This window comes from Mytilus trossulus, chromosome 1, assembly GCF_036588685.1.
Source record: "Mytilus trossulus isolate FHL-02 chromosome 1, PNRI_Mtr1.1.1.hap1, whole genome shotgun sequence".
NCBI classification, from domain to species: domain Eukaryota; kingdom Metazoa; phylum Mollusca; class Bivalvia; order Mytilida; family Mytilidae; genus Mytilus; species Mytilus trossulus.
In genome coordinates this window covers 66,659,003-66,679,362 of record NC_086373.1, presented here as the reverse complement: position 1 = coordinate 66,679,362, position 20,360 = coordinate 66,659,003, and the positions used below count along the sequence as shown (strand labels likewise).

The window sequence follows — 20,360 nt, the reverse complement described above, 5'->3', positions numbered from 1 at the left end:
TTACCGGTTCTTGACTTAAGCTTATATATAATGCATGAACTCTCCAGACTTGTGTTCAATATTCTGTACTGTTACAGAATCTAATGTTAACTATCCTAATACATTTACTGTGATCGGTTATATTTGTATAACAAGTGACAGGAAAGAATGAAGCATGTAATTGCATATTTTGTGTAAGATACATTTTGCTTTGTGTTAGGTACTAACACTTTATCATTACACAATTTTCTTGACTTCTTATCTGACAAACATGTGATTAGCTCTTCTTTTTAATAATAATAAGTCATCACCAAAGAGAGATAATGACATAGTACACTAATTATTTTCAAGCAGAATTTTTCTCACCCAAAGCAATATTAAAACACGTTGAAATCAATAATAATCTCAAAAGAGAAGCGTGTTTCATTTAATTCAGTTGCGTTAAAGTTTTCCGGCTGTTTAATCAACCTATCCCGACATAATTTTCCTACTTTTCCTCCTATTTTCTCACGCTAAGATGTTTTTTTCAATACTATCACAGACAACCTTATACAATGCAGTCAAATAACAGCCGTGAAATAGTTCCCCAGGAGAAATTTGCTACTGTTTTCCAAGGGTTAAAACGAGCGTGCTGATGTAATAAATCTATAAACTGTAAAAACATCCATCTGATTCAATCTAATGAGTCTTTATAACCGTGGACAAAGAATAAATCATACTGTTTTTACAATCATTTACAGAAAACGCCCTGAATTATCTCCCTTATTTTATAATTAAATCTATAAAATTGACAACAATTTTAGAAAGCTGAGTTATTAATGTCAAGTTCAGTAATATATTCATGGAAGGAGAAAACAGAACATTCCCATTTCAAATACTCATTTCGAATTCAGCAACATCCACACTGAATTTAGAAACAAACCATTCCAAACCTAATCTCTTTCAGAATTGCTATTGTTCAGTTTTTATTATGCAAGTAAAAAAGTCTGAACTGGTTTGATTCCATAGTAAACCAAAATAAAATAGATCTACATTTTGTAGTTCAAAACTTGCCATTCTGGAAGTAGGATGATTATAACATTTGTGATTGTTTTAGGCGGAGAGCAATTTTTTATCTGTCTACAGTTGTATATTAAAGTTGAAGCAATAAAGTAGGTATTGCAAATAAATAGCAAATCAAAATGGTAGACTCAGAAGCAGAACCATCTTGATTTATCCAATAAACTAAGTTTGGGTACTTCAGTCTGCAAATATGTATCTAAGCCATTGTAATAAAATCTCAGTAAAACTGTCAGGAAAAAGCTCTTATTGGTGTCTTTATCTGTTTCCATCACCATTGATAATTAGCATAAACCTAATTACATAACCTTTAACTACTTACAGCAGTCTGAGCTGTGATGTGAGTACAACCAATAATTTTTGCACCAGAAAGAGGCTTGTCAGCTTCTGCTCTTCTTCTTAATGCTATCACTCCAGGCATTTCTAAAAAGAATAAATTATAGATAGAAGAGCAAGTTAGCAACCATTTCAATAGGTCAGCACAGATGGTGCAGGAGTAATTTTCCATTAATTCCTTATCATTTTTTTGGGAGGCATATGTTTTCCCGTTTGAATGGTTTTACACTAGTAATTTTGGGGCCCTTTATAGCTTGTTGTTCGGTGTGAGCCAAGGCTCCGTGTTGAAGGCCGTACTTTAACCTATAATGGTTTAATTTTTAAATTGTTATTTGGATGGAGAGTTGTCTCATTGGCACTCACACCACATCTTCCTATATCCATCGTAAGCCCTTTGCCATTCACCCAACTAAATATGATTAGCCTTGCCTATGGTTCAGGTTACATTCACTAAAATCTTTTAAGGGATGAGCTTTCGAGCGAATAAAAATCAATTCTGGTTTAAAAAAGCAATTTGAGTTGTGATCTCACAATGTTACATTTCTTCAAAGGATATTGATTAATGTACGATCTATAACTAAGAAATTGTCATTATGCTTTTCAAAATTCAGGTCAGCTAGCAAGCATTATAGACTCCGGCTGCTATTTAGTTTTATCATACCTTGCTCAGCAATTTCAATCTCTCTTCTTCCAAATGCAGCATGGTCAATATTCCTGACACAGAAATCTGCACTTCCTTTGGAATTTTTCTATAAAAGATAAAATTATTGATATGAAATAAGTTGTCTAGAAGTCAAAATAAGGTTTTAAACAATGGGCAAGTGTCTGTACAATATGACAAGTTTCACTGATGTAGTTTAATGAACTCATTAATTGAGTTTGTTAGGATACAGATAAACATATTCACTGAACTAGTATATATTTGATAAGGGGCCAGCTGAAGGACGCCTCCGTGTGCGGGAATTTCTCGCTACTTTGAAGACCTGTTGGTGACCTTCTGCTGTTTTTTTTTTTATGGTCGGGTTGTTGTCTCTTTGACATATTCCCCATTTCCATTCTCAATTTTATTATAAGTCCTTTGAATAAACATATTTAGAATAAACTAATTTTTAACGGTAATGCATTTATTCAAACAAATTAAATATAGGGGACCATCTTAACTAGCCCTGCTACATTATGTTTGTTTATTCATTTCTCATAAACCATAAGTCAAATCGACCTAGATTCTTATATTATGTCCTTGGATTATATACGCAGGAAAAGGAGGACAAGATCATCTGTCACATTTTTAACTTTGAAAAAGTTATTGTAATTTATATAAGGTTTTTATCAAATTGTAAGTTACAACTTCACTTGATGCAATGGGTCAAAGAGCTTTGATTACTTTTTCTAGGAGTTTGCTCCCCTTAAATATTCAACCCTATTTGAAAGAATAAAAGGAAATGAACAGTGACCCAGCATATAAATTTAACATATGTAATCCCAGTTGTTCCAGTGAGTGTTTAATGTGCCTTTACACACAGACACTGACAGTATGATTTTTCATCAAATATCCAATCTGAGGTGATACCATTGCCAAGATATATGGTATAGTAATATGTTCAAATGTTATTATTTTCTATTTGATTAACCAAACAACATCTTTAAAAGTGAAAAAAATCTGATAGAAATTGTACCCTATAAACCAGCCTGTATAAGCATAAACAAATCTCTTTCTATCTATTCAATAAACATTTGCAAAGTATCTTGTAATAAAACTTTATCAATTGAAAAAACTGACATCAATTACTTGGCTATGTTTTATTGCAAGATGCTTACATAATCTTGACTTAGTTTTTTCCTTCAATCCCAATAAAATCTGAATAAGTCAATCTCTTATCATTATAGTTCTGACAAACATTATAGCATACAGATTCAAAATATCTTTATAACTGCTTTTAAATTACAGGTTTAAGTAAACTATGGGGATGGATACATTCAGGTTTCTGAGTTACCAAAATAACAGCACAAATATTTAACAATTTCCTTAGAGATATTGGAACTCTTTCATAAACATAAAAATGACTCACTTTAAAGAAGGAAAATAAAAAATCTCTTTCAGAGAAAGTTATAAAAGTAATTTAATTTCTAAATGAACTTCCTAAATATTTCATCCTTATCTATTACATAAGTCTTTTGATAAATGGAGATAATTTCCTGTTTGCCATTAATAATGACAAAATTAACTTAATCAAAGCACAAAAGATTTGTAAGGCAAGATTGTCCCATTAACAATGCAAGATATCAATTACTTTCCCTCTACAAAAAGATATCTCCAATTTGTCTAGAAATGCTATCTATTCAAGAAATTTAATTGTCTCATGACAAAACATCATTAAATAAGATTCTGTTATCCAATTCAAATAATTCAAATCTAAAAGAAAGTTATAAAAAGTTATATATAGATACAGAATTATGCCAATATGTCTGAAATTTTATCTCTATCTAGACTACTGTAGAAACATTAATTTTCATGAGGTTAAAAATTCATGGTCTTCTCACAAAAACTGATTTTGTTGAGATTTTTTGACTCTGTTTCTATGCAGTAAATGATACATAATTATCCTTTTTGATAAAAATTAAGTTTGGGTCTTTTCAGGGGCTGATCCAGCCATTATAAAAAGGGGGGTTCCTAACCCAGGACAAAGGGGGGCTCCAACTACATGTCCCCATTCAAATGCATTGATCGTCCAAAAAAAGGGGGGTTCCAACCCCGAAACACCCCCCCCCCCCCCTTCTGGATCCGCGCCTGCTTTGCTAGTATCCACAAAAATAAACCAACTTCAATAAGGTCCCAGCCAATAATGCAATGCATGGGATTTCTTTCTGACAAAGAATAAAATCTTGAAATACTGTAATAGCAAAAAGTAAATTAGCACTGACACAGACTTTGGCAAATCAAGAAGGATGAAGGACAGCTTTTTAAAGGACAGACAGACCTTGACAATTGTAAAAGTTTGATGACATGAAATAAACACATTCACAGAATACCATAATCATTGCAATAAAAGAAACAATTGGAATCATAACAAAAAACATATGTCTGAAAACATAAATCAAAGGCTATAAATTTCCTCTGTCTCATAACTTGCTGACAAACTAGTAACAGAATAAAGCTAATTACACACTACAAAAAGACATTACAAGGTATAAAATCAATCATATATGCTGTAATATTACAAGCCTTTCAATATCAAATGTCTTTTATAGCTTCCAAGACTATTACATCATGTTTATTGTTACGGAAGCAATTTCAAAAAACAGCCTTATTAGGTCTCTCTATTACAGCCAATGCAAAGAATATGTGAAATATATATCAAATGCATGTTTGTTTTATTAAATGAACAGATGGTCAACTGTAAGAGAACTCTAGTGTTATAATCAAAATGCCTTTCAGATGGTCACTAGTGAATATTGTACAACACAACCTCAAATAAACTGCACTTACTATGAGTGCTACAAACATTAAAAATACAAAGATTTGACAAATAACAAATGACTATCACTAATGCAAATTAAACAACTGTCTACACAAGAGAACAAATCACATAGATGTATGCAACTATTGGTCAATGTTTGGTCTTCAACAATGAGCAAAACCAATACCCTATAGAAAGCAATAAAAGGCCACAACTTGTAAAAATATTTCAACTTATGTAAGACATATCAAACCAGAAAACCATAGGCCTAATTTGATTTTATGTACATAACAATCAATGAAAAACAAATAGAGAGCAACCAGGAAAGGTTTTGTCCTAATGTTAATTCCACAATTATCAGTAGGAGACTTGCATAAGTTTTAAGTTTGAATTGATGGATTTAATAAGCTTTCTCCAAATGTTAAGAATCTATAAATCTTATTTATAGACTATTAAGTAAGACAATAAAACAAAGAACAAGAGATTGCACTATAAAATGAAGAAATCCTACTGGTAATATAAGCTCTAACTTCCTGAATAAGGCTAATGTCTAGGAAATATCAGGTGTCTTGAGAAAAATTAACTGCTGAGTTTATAAACCTATAAAATAGCTTAAACAATAGTGTTTCTTCTTTGAAAAAATGCCAAGCAACTCTTTTCTTTAAAGTAAGTTCTTCCATGAGAAATGCCATGAAAATCTTTTCTATTTCTCTTGATAATTTTTGAGTATATACAGTGAGGGAAATAATTAAAATAAACATTCAGCACATGTTGTTAATTACAAAGTTAAATTTGCCTCATTCAGATGTGCAATGCTGGAGGCGTGTACATTTTTAGAGAAGCCATGCATTGATTGTAATTTGTTTTAACTGGTTTCCCAATTTCAATATAATTTGATTTAAGAATTGGAAAAAAGCATCTTTAATGTCTGAAACCAGATTCACTTTTCATAAATTGTATAAGATTTATTAATAGAAATGCTTTGACTGAGTGTGAATTATGACTAGACATAGGTTTGCTTTGTCTTCATATTATTTTGTTTGTTTGTATGTTAAAGGCCACCTGCAATTGTTCTTGATTTGATTTTTTTCTAATGAAACTAAATCTAGAACATAGAGGTGCACAAAAAGCTATTTGCATATACATAGACACAAGTAACTGCATGTCTCTTGCATGATATGAATCTAGTAAAAAAAAATCAATGATTAATTTGTTTGTTTAAATTTATAATACATCAAGCACTGACATCTGTGATGCAATCTATTCTAAACCAAACCTTTATCTAAACACTGCTATCTCAGCGATGTTACATATTTTATGATATTACATGTTGCCATATCTCTGGATAGTTTCATGTTTCTTCAAGCTACATCTGTTTAAACATCACAGACTTCTCAAAAGGTTGATATCAAATGATACTAAGGCCTCTGATTCTGTTCAAACAAAATGTCAGAGATTTATTCTGTTACAACTAGGCTAGGTATTAGATAAGAAATATTAAGAGCACAGCTAGAGAAAACTTACAAAGAATAGAAAGAATTAGAAAATGGGATTACGAAATAAAGACAGATTAGACTAAATCCTATCACAGAAACTTCTTATATGGTCTCCTGAGAATACAATAAACTCTTGGGAAAAACTATCATATCATACAATATCCATTTTGACTTAAAGGAAAAATATGTAAATAACTGGAAGTGAATATATGTCATCCAATAATGAGCAAAAACTCATACTGATAACTTAGCAAAACCCATATTGATATCAAGAGCAAATCCATACTGATATCAACATGATCAATATGCAAAACTTATTTCAATAACGAGCGAAACACATAGAGAAAACAATCAGCAAAACCCATAATGATAACAATAAGCAAACCCATACTGATAACAATGAGCAAAACCTATGTTGATAACAATAAGCAAACCCATACTGATAACAATGAGCAAAACCTATGTTGATAACAATAAGCAAAACACATTCTGATAACAATGAGCAAAACTCAGTGTAACTGATAACAATGAGCAAAACACATACTGATAACAATGAGCAAAACTCAGTAAACGGATAACAATGAGCAAAACTCAGAGTAACTGATAACAATGAGCAAAACTTGTACTGATAACAATGAGCAAAACTCAGAGTAACTGATAACAATGAACAAAACTCGTACTGATAACAATGAGCAAAACTCAGTGTAACTGATAACAATGAGCAAAACTCGTACTGATAACAATGAGCAAAACTCAGTGCAACTGTTAACAATTAGCAAAACTCAGTGTAACTGATAACAATGAGCAAAACTCTGTGTAACTGATAACAATGAATAAAACTCAGTGCAACTCATCTGATAACAATGAGCAAAACATGGTGTAACTGATAACAATGAGTAAAACTCATACTGATAACAATGAGAACACTGATAAGTTAGCATTATAAAAGGATTAAAATCTAGCAGGGGGTTAAATTTTATCTTCTATTGAATTGTATTTTTCAAAAATATCCCTCTTAAAAACAATACATCAGTTTAAAACTATAATTTGCTTAAATTTTCTGTCCAATACATGCCCAGTTGCAAGCTGAGTTAAATATTGCAGAGTTTCTGAAAGATCATATATATTTGTATATAGACAAAAGTAAATATCATGATTGACTGTATGTCTCTTATTATTCATATGTATATATAGTAGGAAAATCAATGATTAATTTGTTAGTTTGAAGATAAATCAAGTACTGACATTGGTGATGTAATCTATTCCATACCAAACCTTTATTTAGACACTGCTATCTTATTTTATGGTTTCAGCTGTATCTCTCCATTGTGTCATGTTTCTACAAGCTACATCCTCTTGAAAGGTTGGTAAATGATAAGGCTTTTGTTTCTGTCCAAACAAAATGTCAGAGATTTATCTTGTAATGGGCTTGGTATCATATCAGTAAAATCACGACAAAAAGAAAACTTACAAAATAGGAATTTGGGATCAGCTGAATAAAATCAGAACACAAAGAGGAACAGAAAGAATCAGTAGACATGATTCAAAAGTAAAGACGGGTCAGACTGAATGATAACAAAGAGATTGCATTGTAAATCTGGTCTTCTATTGTCTGCAGAGAACTCCATAAACTCTAGGTAAAACATTGAAAGAATAATACTGTCATATATCATAGAATTAAAAATAAGAAGATTCAGTAGGATGGCCAAAGAGACAACTATCTATTAAAACTAGAGGCTCTTAAGAGCCTGTGTCGCTCACCTTGGTATATGTGAATATTAAACAAAGGAAGCAGATGAATTCATGACAAAATTGTGTTTTGTTGATGGTGATGTGTTTTTAAATCTTACTTTACTAAACAGTCTTGCTGCTTACAATTATCTCTATCTATAATGAAATTGGCCCAGTAGTATCAGTGGAAATGTTAATTAAAAATTTACAAATTTTATGAAAATTGTTAAAAATTGACTATAAAGGACAATAACTCCTTAGGGGGTCAATTGACCATTTCGGTCATGTTGACTTATTTATAGATCCTTCTTTGCTGAACATTATTGCTGTTTACAGTTTATCTTTATCTATAATAATATTCAAGATAATAACCAAAAACAGCAAAATTTCCTTAAAATTACCGATTCACGGGCAGCAACCCAACAACAGGTTGTCAGATTCATCTTCCAATTACAGGGCAGATAGATATTGATCTGATAAACAAATTCACCCCAAGTCAGATTGCTCTAAATGCTTTGGTTTTGAGTTATAAGCCAAAAACTGCATTTTACCCCTATGTTCTATTTTTAGCCTTTGTGGCCATCTTGGTTGGTTGACCTGGTCACGCCACACATTTTTTAAACTAGATACCCCAAAGATGATTGTTGCCAAGTTTGGATAAATTTGGCCCAGTATTTTCGGTCATGTTGACTTATTTGTAGATAATACTTTGTTGAACATTATTGCTGTTTACAGTTTATCTCTATCTATAATAATATTCAAGATAAAAACCAAAAACAGCAAAATTTCCTTAAAATTACCAATTCAGGAGCAGCAACCCAACAACCAATTGACTGATTCATCTGAAAATTTCAGGACAGATAGATCTTGACCTGATAAACATATTTACCCATGTCAGATTTGCTCTAAATGCTTTGGTTTTTGAGTTATAAGCCAAAAACTGCATTTTACCCCTATGTTCTATTTTTAGCCCTGGCGGCCATCTTGGTTGGTTGACCGGGTCACGCCACACATTTTTTGAACTAGATACCCCAATGATGATTGTGGCCAAGTTTGGTTTGATTTGGCCCAGTAGTTTCAGAGGAGAAGATTTTTGTAAAAGTTAACAACGACGACGGACGACGGACGCAAAGTGATGGGAAAAGCTCACTTGGCCCTTCGGGCCAGGTGAGCTAAAAAGGGACAAAAAATCAAATATATGTACAAAATTTAATAACAGGCAAATTTGTACTGCCTTAAAAAATGAGAGAACTTAGAACTTTAATAGATAAGCTATAAAAGGCTAAAAACCCTGGAAGCAGCAGAAATTTAGTTCACATTTATCTCAACAAATAAACACTTCCTGAACATGACACTCCTAACCAAAAATACAGTTCATAAAAGTTATATGTCAAATAAATGCTTAGATCATTTTGCAGATCTATCTTGGAAGACAATGTATATCATCTACAATTGACTTATGTCTATAGCATTATATATATAAAGTAAGAAAATCATTGATTAATTTGTTAGTTTGAAGAATATGACAAATCAGGCACTGACATCTCTGATGTAATCTATTCAAATCAGCTGTATCTCTTGATTGTTTCATGTTTCTACAAAATGCATCTTCTTAGATAAACACAAACTTCATAAAAGGTTGGTAAATACATTGTATGATATAATAAGGCCTCCTTTTCTGATCAAACAATTGCAAAATGAAAGAGATTGGTACAAAATATATTAGGTAAGAAAAATTAGAACACAGCAAAAAACTTATAGACCGAATTGTCAGAGAGACAAAATCAAAGCTAAAACAAGAATGTGTCCACAGTACACAGATGCCCCACTCGCACTATCATTTTCTATGTTTAGTGGACTGTGAAATTGGAATAAATTCTCTAATTTGGCATTAAAATTAGAATGATCTGATCAAAGGGAACATGTATACTAAGTTTCAAGTTGATTGGACTTCTACTTTATCAAAAACTACCTTGACCAAAACTTTAACCTGAAATGTGCACTATCATTTTCTATGTTCAGTGAACCGTAAAATTGGGGTCAAAACTCTAATTTGGCATTAAAATTAGAAAGATCATATCATAGGTCACATATATGCTATGTTTCAAGTTGATTGGACTTCAACTTCATCAAAAACTACCTTGACCAAAAACTTTAACCTGAAGCGGGACAGACGGACGAACAGACGCACAGACCAGAAAACATAATGCCCCTCTACTATTGTAGGTGGGGCATAAAAATTTGCAACAACAGAAAGAACCAGCAGATAATGTGTGTTTCATATTTGGTTTTTGTTTATTATTTTGTATATAATTCAGGCCATTAGTTTTCTGTTTGAATTATTTTACATTTTTAGTGTGGTGTCAGTTATATCTTTAATATGGGTTTTGCTCACTGTTGAAGGCCATACATACCTATAGGTGCTAACTTCTACATAATTTACCTCTGGTAGATTTAGTCTCATTGGTAATTATATTTTATAAAGATACAGACATGCCAAAGCAGATGTAATACTACAATTAACTACAGCAGTGATCTGCAGTTAACAAAGTAAGAATTAAAATAAAACAGATAGTAATCAAATACAGGCGCTTAAGTGCTGGATTTCTAATCACTGTTCAAATTCTGGATAGTATGTTTTTTCAATGTTTTTAGCATCATCTTATGTTTTTTTCTGGCAAAAGAACAAAATCATTACCAAGAAAAAACCTCATGTTTCTTAACCTATTATTCTCTCCTCACCTTTGGAGATGAAATAAAACAATTATTCTACAACACCCGAGTGGGAGGGATTCACTAAAAATTAAGTCGAGTGCACTCCAGATTTGAAGTCCTGCATGTAGAACACATACTGATAGAAATACCAAGCATTGTTTGCTTCTCAGATTGCTACTTATGAAACTGCTGTTGACATTTCCTGGTATAATAATAATAAGACTGTCTTTCTGATGATTCAACTCATAGAATGAAAATATTCTCCCAAAAGGTCATTGCTATTTCTTAGAAACAGATTGAAATGAATAAATGTATTACAGATATTTGACTGTTGTTTAAATTATAAATGATAGTGTATTACATCGTATCTATGCAATACTTTTGAGCTTTTATACAGTTTAATGTGCAGAGAGCAGTCAATGGGTCCATAAAATAGAGGAGTTTGAAACCTAGAAATCTTTATTTCTGTTACAAAGTATTTGGGCTAAAGTTCTCTCCCTTGGACTCTGGGGTTTTAATGCTTTGCTTAATAAGGTACAGGCTATCTTGGTCTATAATTCAAAAGGGTCAGAAAATTTTTGAGTACCCTATACCAAATCTAAATTTTAAGAAAATCATTGCTTAAGACCTTATAAATATCTAATTGATTTTGATTTAAAATTCTTCTGTTCTTAACTGTAGAAATAAACTAAGAGGAGACAGACAGGCCTGAGTATGCACTTTTTCATTTTAAATCTGAATATTGTCAACAAAGCCTGAATTCAAATATTTATCATGCTTTAATTTATAGCAAAAGATAAAAGTGTTACAAGTACCATTCAAGCATTATTATTATTGTCTTGATTTACAGGTAATACATCATTTACACTGTCTAGAGACAATTTAAACCTTAAACAATTACATAACTGTCATGATAAAAATTAAAACGATACACCATGGGACAAATGCAAACAGAGAATTTTCAACAAAAAAATCAGTTCTCATATAATGGTGCTCCCAAGGGAGCAAGTTTGTTAAAAACAAATGATAATGTCATATACTCATGAGTTTCGTTCCTAATCAAATTTGAGTGTTTTTTATCTGAATATTATGATTGAAAATTGCTTCAGATTGTTCTCCAGGGAGTTAAAATGTCAAATAAAAACCTGCTAATGCTGTAAACCTGATGATCGACTTTGAAATGTCACTAGAAGTTTTAAACCTGTTATATTGAATTAAATTCATATTTTCTTTGCCTTCGGAGAAAAAAGAAACAGGCAGTATCAAATTTTAAAAGACTAAAATTAATTGGAGGCTTCCATTGCATTCAAAAGGTCGCATCAATAAATAATACTAGAACACACCGGTGATATCGCGGGTCCGTGACTGAATTAAAGTATATAACTATGCGCAAGCCTTATTTTAGTATTAGTATTGTCATCTGATAAAGGCGTGCCGATTATAAGATACACAGTTTTTCTCTGCTTTCAAATCTTTCTGTTTGAACCCGTCGAACTGGAACTTATCAATTATTGGTAATATTAATTATTTGGAAAACAAAAGGTCCTGGAATGGAGTATTTTTTAATCAACAATATTGTTCTATATTAGTTATAAATAAAGATGAATTCTTTGATTCGCTGTTTTACGTCATGTATGCCCACTAACAAATTGAAAACTGTTCCTCATTTTTAGTCTTGTTATCATAGAAAGTCTTACTGATTAAAATACTACAATAGGTAGCTATTTGAAAATTTAGTAGTGTCAACCCTGTGATTATGACCCTTGTATATATCATATTAACCCTGAATACACCGTTTGGTGGTGCGCCTGTCAGATGCGGAACGTACATATTAGGTAATAGGTAACATGTGAATATACTATTGGTATCGGTATCGGACTCGACCCGGAACTTCTTAATTATTGGCAATATTAATTACGTGGAAAACAAAAGGGCCTGGAGTGGTGTAATTTTCAATCTACACCTTTGTACTATATTAGTGATATATAAAGTTGAATTCTATGATTCGTCGTTTTTACGTGATGACGGCTGAAAAATTGGACTTCGTAATTTTAGTATTATAGATACAGAAGTGCATTAAGTTTAATAGTGGCTCATTATAACCATTTATATTTGTACTTCTTAAAGGCATAAGTTATAGTTATGAGACAAATTGATGAGGATAAAAAAGGGATGTCATGTCAGAATCTCATATACAATGTTGAGAAACAACCATGCTGAATAAATATATCTAAAGAACAACACTTGTATTGTTGTATTGCGTTTCTTCATCCTCATGTTAAATGATATGTTCACTTCTACAGAAATGTATTGTAACTAGACATTACCTGTACTTTTTCTCTAGGATTGACATCATCTTCATCTGAAGAACTTCCAGTGTATGAAGCTAAAATAACAAATTCAGATAATAAGTAAAAACAAACATATTTGCAAATTCCACTTTCAGTAATTTTGATTTCGAGACAAGCAAGAAAAACATCATTTTTTTGCAATAGTTTGGCTGAGATTCACAATAAAATTAACCTCATCTTGGAAAATCAATCATTTTAATAGTCTTTGCTGTAAAATTGCTGTAAGTTACAAAAAATTCTTAATAACCTCAAAAAGAAATTGTGTATATCTAATGCAATAAAGAATACATCAATCAAAGTTGTTAAAATGACATGGCATGCTAAAATTCTATTTATCAAATATAAAAACTGTTTTAACCAATCAATAATTTATCTATTTAAGTGATTTATATCAACAAATTAATACTTTAAAAGTAAGATTTATGTTAAACCTTATCACAAAAACAAACTTGATTGTACTAAGAAAATGTTTGAAGTAAAAATATGTAGATATATAAACTAGAGGCTCTCAAGAGCCTGTGTCGCTCATCTGTTTTAGTGCTGCTTTGGAAATCATGTAAAACAAGGTTAAAATCATAAATTAATTAATAGCATTTGATATTAAGTATATATCAGATTATACTATAATGATATCTAAGATAAAAACAAAAAAACGCAAAATTTCCGTAAAATTTCCAACTCAGGGCAGCAACACAACAAATGTTTTCGGATTCGTCTGAAAATTTCAGAGCAGATAGATCATAACCTGATGAACTTTTTAACCACATGCAGGCCCGTAGCCAGGAATTTCAAAGAGGGGGTTCGTTTGACTCACAAACTCGACTTTAAAAGTCACAATTCGAAAAGAACATTGACTTTAACAGTGCTTATTTGTTTTCAAGGGTTGTTGGAACCCCCTGAACCCTCCCTGGCTACGGGTATATCAGATTTGCTCTTAAGGTGGCTCGGGACTATTCGACTGCGCATAATTTCACGCATGAATTACAAAAGTATTTGTCGTATATTCGATATAGTTTTTTTAAAATATTTTGATTGATTAGAAATGTTAAATCATTGTAGTTATGTGACTAATAGAATATTTTCGTTATTATCCGTACTTTTTAAAGGGTCAAAATGACATTTCACCCATTTTTACCATTTTCGCGCAAAAATATGGGTTTTAAGGCAAATTTTTTTTTTTTCCTTATTGGTGACCTATGTTTTTTATTGACTCATTCTTTGAAGCTATATTCAAGCATTTCAAATTACAGCTTTGGACCAATTGTCATAGAACGTTTTTTTGATATTCCGATAAAAATATGTCAACACCTCTATTTTCCCTATCATTAAAGTTTCATTGAAAAATGGTCCCTTTTACATAACTGTTTAAAAGTAAAAATTTTAGCTTTAATGGCCTGTGACCCCCTATTTTTTTGCGACCAATTTGATTCTTTTTCTTTAAAGAATAAAATAACCAAAAATACGGCACTTCTGATAGAAACCTCGAATAGGCCCGAGCCACCTTAATGCTTTAGTTTCAGAGATATAAGCCAAATACTGCATTTTACCCCTATGTTCTATTTTAGCCATGTCAGCCATGTTGGATGAAAGGCGGGGTCATTGGACACATTTTTTTTAACTAGATACAGTACCATAGTGATGATTGTGGCCAAGTTTAGATAAATTTGGCCCAGTAGTTTCAGAGTGGAGATTTTTGTAAAAGTTAACAGACGACGATGGATGATGGCGCCAAGTGATGAGAAAAGCTCACTTGACCTTTCACATCACATGAGCTAAAAAGTGGGCAATTATAAATCATACATCAATTTCATTAAAAGACCAAAAAGAAAAGACAAACAACAGTCTAGTGATAAAGCATTTCTCTCAGAATTAAAAAAAAAAAAAAAAAGAGTTATAGCAGGGATAACTAATGTTTGTTCAATATGGGTAAATTATTCCTGATACCCTTAGGTAACGTCCATTTTTTTGTTCATTAAAAGAATAAATATTGGTAACTAAACCCATATTCTCAGACAAACACAACATGAGTGAGACAGATATCTTAATTTGATTTTTTTAAATTTGTTTCAACATTTTTGTATTCATTATTTTTGAAAAATATCTTTATACAAATCCAAATTTAACACTTGAAATCAATGTCAAAAATATTTTGATGATGCATTATTCACAGAACATGGAAGTGAAATAGTATTCTAAGTACATGTGTGTATATATATATAAATGATTACTTGACACAATTATTTGACAAGTATTTCCTGCAGACCACAAAAATTCGTTTACAGCTTGCAATTTGTTTTGTACATGTATCAACTATTTGTTATTTTAAACCACTCATAAGTTTTTTAATAACATTAAATGTAATAAACAGTCAAATGCCCAAATTTATTTTTTGATCAAGCCAGTACAAAGCACTTGCTGAATACTATGCAGATTAGGTTGTACAATCACAAGACTTGTAGTTTACCAGCATATGCAGCAGCCCAGCAATAGTAGAAAACAAGAATGTGTCCACGGTACATGAATGCCCCATCCGCACTATCATTTTCTATGTTCAGTGGACCATGAAAATGGAGTAAAATCTCTAATTTGGCATTTAAATTAGTAAGATCATACCATAGGGAACATGTGTTCTAAGTTTCAAGTTGATTGGACTTCAACTTCATCAAAAACTACCTTGACCAAAAACTTTAACCTGAAGCAGGACAGACGGACGAACGAACAGACGGACACACAGACCCGAAAACATAATGCCCATACAGGGGTGTAGCTGCCGTTAGGCACTTTAGGCACGTGCCTACACATAATTTTTCACAAATATTTTTTTTTTATCCAAGAAAATAAAAAATGATAAACAACGTTATCTGTAGATGAACGCCAGTTAAGTTCTCAAAACTCTTTGATTATCGAATGTCAAGTGCACACTAGTCTCTCGTTCTTAGTGAATGGAATGTTGGAAAGAAATGAATGTTATTATGTTTTTACCTTATATAGAATCTATAAACTAGAACTTAGTTGGTTCAGATCATTTCACTTCTATCAACAAAAACTTGAATGAACCTCAACTTAGACACATGAGTGTTTTACTTTAATTAGTTGTTAGTTTTCAACTAGCTTTCCATTTTGCCCTCACCCGACTTGCCAATATTGGTTGTCCGTTTGGCTGTGCAGGATGTATAAATACGCAGTCACGTTAGGTCAAAATGGGGACATTAAATCCGATGCCTAGTTGTAGAGAGAATGCCACTCTTTGGGGAGTTCGTAGTTGGTCTACTCAAAGGCAGAATTTCTGCTCTTTTCCAATAATCCCCCATTTTCAAATTTCCAGACCTTCGTTCTGGACGATACCTATTACAGGACCTAGCTCCCTGTTGTATGTATTTATTGTAAAAAAAAAATTGTCCAAATTCCTAACCCGGTAGGGATTTTACAGTAGAGGATACTAGTAAAGAAATATGCATTTCTTGATTCTGTTACGATGGTATGAACAGAACAGAACTGTGTGTATGTGTTTGTGTGGCTAGGGTGTAGGTTTATAAGAATAAAAAAAAAGATTAATGATTATTTTCCAGCCAAACGGATCGTTTTATTATATAGAAATATTAGTGTTTACATGGATTCCTATTTTTTTTTAATGAAGGATCGTCACAATATTTACTATTAATTAAGTTATACGTATATATCAATCAGAACGGAATAGATATGAAAATACCAAACAGGGTGTACTGCTTCATTAAATGGATACGCTGATCTACGATTGGCAGTGCATAATGTGAGTTTTTTATCCATATTTCCGATTGTACTGCGTTACCTAATTCACTAGTCAGATTACTCATAATTCTTCGAACTTTTCATCATGTATTTAATAATTATCATGAATAAATAACCAGTAAATTTAATATTTTTTAACATAAAATTATACAGCTAAAATGCTTAAAACCGTTTTCCGTCGGGGGGCTTTGCCCCCCTGAACCCCCTACCAGGGCTCTGCCCTGGACCTACTGGGGCCCTTGAGCGGCCCCCAGACCCCCTGCCGATTGGTGCCTACAGTTGGCTGAATACCTAGCTACACCCCTGCCATAAATAGAGCATAATAAATGGTGCATAAAAACATTTGATATGTTTTCCAAAGGCAAAACACATGTTTCTGGAATACCAACCTCCATCAGATGGTACCCTCTAGCACTAACAACAGTTGTAAAGTTTGTTTTTTTTTAATTTGAAGTTGATATTTTTAAAAGTTAATTTGTAACACATCCATTCAATTTCATGATATCAGGTAAACATTACTTGCAGACAGTAAAGAAATAATTATCAAACAGAATCACTTTAATCAATTCTATCAATAGAAGATTAACAATTGTGCATATTTTGTTCATTTATTGTCTGATCTGTCAATCAAAGTTATATAATGAGATTTTCTCACCATCAATCAAATTAACAGCAATAAAGCTCCAGGATGGTATGAATTAGCTTCATTATTAGAAATAAAATCAACTTATAAAAGTCTTAATTGGTAATAAACAGACCAATAATATTAGACTACAAGAAGAAGCCCAGGAGCAATGGCCATAAACTCTAGAATCTGAACTTAGTTAGATCTTTATTTTCTGTTATGAAACATGATTGCATGACCTTATAAAACATAGTTTGTTTGCTTTCTTGCAGATCTGTGCTTAAGAAACAAACATCATCTTTTACGAAGGAACTGCACCATCGTCTGTTATCAATAATAAGTAAAGATTTATCTCCTCTCAACTACTGTACATGCTCCTTGTTAGGAACAAACACATCAAAGATGTTGCAGCTGGATGAGACATGTTAAGGGCTTCTGACCCCCCCCCTTTTTCTTCAATTACTAAAAGCAAGAGTAAAACAGCACTTTTGAACAAATAGTGAAAATCAATGGTGACTTGGTCAAAGACTAAGGCTTATCAGATCTGCTTTTATCACAGAAATTAACAACAGCAAAAATACACAAACAAAGTTATGTTCATCGAAGAAAACATGGTTAGGAAAAGCTCATTAAGTACATATTTTTATGTTTATGGGTGTTTGTACTATATGCTTTCATTTAAATTAATCATCAACTCTTACCATTAACAATTGCTACATTAATTCTTTTGTAATGAGCTGGAACAACCACAAACTATTAATATTTTTATAAACTGTTTCAGATTGAAATGATTGTTGAAGGCTTATCAATCATTCCTAACATTTTAACTGCTTTCATCTTATCTCTCATTTGCTTTTTTTAACAACGATTCCAGACTGTTTTATCATACTGATCACCAATGTTATATAATGAAGCAGGGAAGAATGATAGTTAAGCCTCAGTTACCAGAACTGATGAAATAAATATATTGGCAGATAATAGATAAAAAGCTAAAATGTTTATAATTTGTTCATTTGAGTATTTAAGTACAACCAAAGCAGATTATATATATTCTTATTGATTCAGAATTAGTAAGCAAATAATGCTTTAGTTTTATTCTGATCTTATAAGGACATGCAATTAATACTGGTTATAATTACTAGAACAATTAATGTTGTATACCGTATAGAGGGTTATTTTCTTAGGGTGTAAATTTTCTCTTATTCTCGCAGATAGAAAAAAATTGTAAAAATAAATTCTGCCAATTTAAAATTGCACATGCAAAGATATTGATAAAAGTTTTTAATCCGCTAATAATAATAAATGAACAAATATTTCCTATACCTTATTAATTGAAAATCGTATAATTTTACACCTGCAAAAATAACCTGCTATATACAGTAATTGGGTTGCTGTCTAATTAATTATTCCTAATGTTATATATAACAAAAACATTGGACAGCTTAAAAAATAACCATCTATTACAACAGATTATCAAAGACGCTCCAAAGTCCAAACATAATGCCTCAATGTTGTAACTGTAGCATAAAAGACAATTGCAACTATAAATTTACGGTAAAATAGCAATCATTTGAGTCATGCTTTAAATATATACCAAAGCATTAGCTTAACTAAATAGATGGATTAATTGATGGGTTGTGCTGACAAATACATCTTTCAAGCAATGTTTCTACAAAACTATTACAGGGCTGATACTGAGGATTCTTTCATCTCCGTAGATACCAAATGTTGTGGATTGAGGAAAATACAGCATTTTTGTGGGTATTAGATTTTGATGTTTAATGTCAAAGTCTGCATTCAAGCATTTTTAAAAACATAGAAAGTTAGTACTTAGTAGAATATTTAATTTGATACTAATATTCATTGAATATATAAAATAACACTTGACAGTATCTGAAAATGGAAGCTGATATTCTTATGCTAATATTAGATCTGGGATCTCCTTATTTACTTGTTAACAAGTTTAATTAATATAGTAACAGTACTGTAGTTTGCCTGTGGTACTTTTTACTGAAGAAAATTTTATGAAAAACAGCTTCAAGAGATAATTTGTGAACATAGCAATTGTATATGATAAGCCGAAAAATTAAGTTAAGAACAGATTTATCAATTTCCAGCTACTGTACAGTATGAATTGAATGGAATTTTCTCGGTAAATTAATTGTAATTGATTTTAATAATTTTTTTTACATTGAAGTGTTTTTTTCTAAATACAACTAGCTGCCTTTTAACCAATCAAATGAAGCATGGAAATAACAACTTTATATTATGTCAGTCACCCAGATTATCATATAATATACCGGTACAATTATTACAATTTAAATGTAATTATACATTCAAGTAATATGCTGTTTAAATTTACAATTAGTGACAATGCATTATTTTGACAATATAAATTACATTAATTCGTAATTAAATATTTCAAAAGTTACCCAATATTCATTTATTTTTTAATATGCATTATACAGTAAAACCAATATCCCATGAATTTCTACCAATTTACAATACAATTGTTGCTTTTTTGTTTGGCTAGTCTATTTAGGAAGTGCAGGTAAAAGTTTTACACTGTGATTATGATACGCAGGTACATTGACTTTCAATTTCATATGAAATTAAGTCCTTTTTATACTTTTATACACTTTTCATAGTTAAAAATGTTAACAACATACAAGATGCAAAGGCTTTTAAAAATACACACAAAAAATGCAAAAAAACCCTCATAGGGCCGCAAGAATTTCACTTATAGTCAAAATATGAACTATCCAAATATAGACCTTAATTAATTAACAAACAAATTTTGTCACCAGAACAAAGTGAAGCACAATGTAACAATCTTCCTTTA

General features: G+C 31.5%; 1 protein-coding gene across 10 annotated transcripts in view; it reads right to left on the bottom strand.

Annotated features, from left to right (window-relative positions):
* LOC134682677 (adenosylhomocysteinase-like 1) overlaps nt 1-20,360 on the bottom strand; it is a 69,937-nt gene that overhangs the window by 18,329 nt on the left and 31,248 nt on the right. For all 10 annotated transcript variants that reach the window (XM_063541787.1, XM_063541788.1, XM_063541790.1 and 7 more), the window contains 3 exons: nt 13,102-13,160; nt 2,036-2,123; nt 1,361-1,461 (listed from right to left, as the gene is read on the bottom strand). In XM_063541787.1, coding sequence (XP_063397857.1) covers nt 1,361-1,461; nt 2,036-2,123; nt 13,102-13,160 — 248 coding nt within the window. The remainder of the gene's footprint in view (nt 1-1,360; nt 1,462-2,035; nt 2,124-13,101; nt 13,161-20,360) is intronic.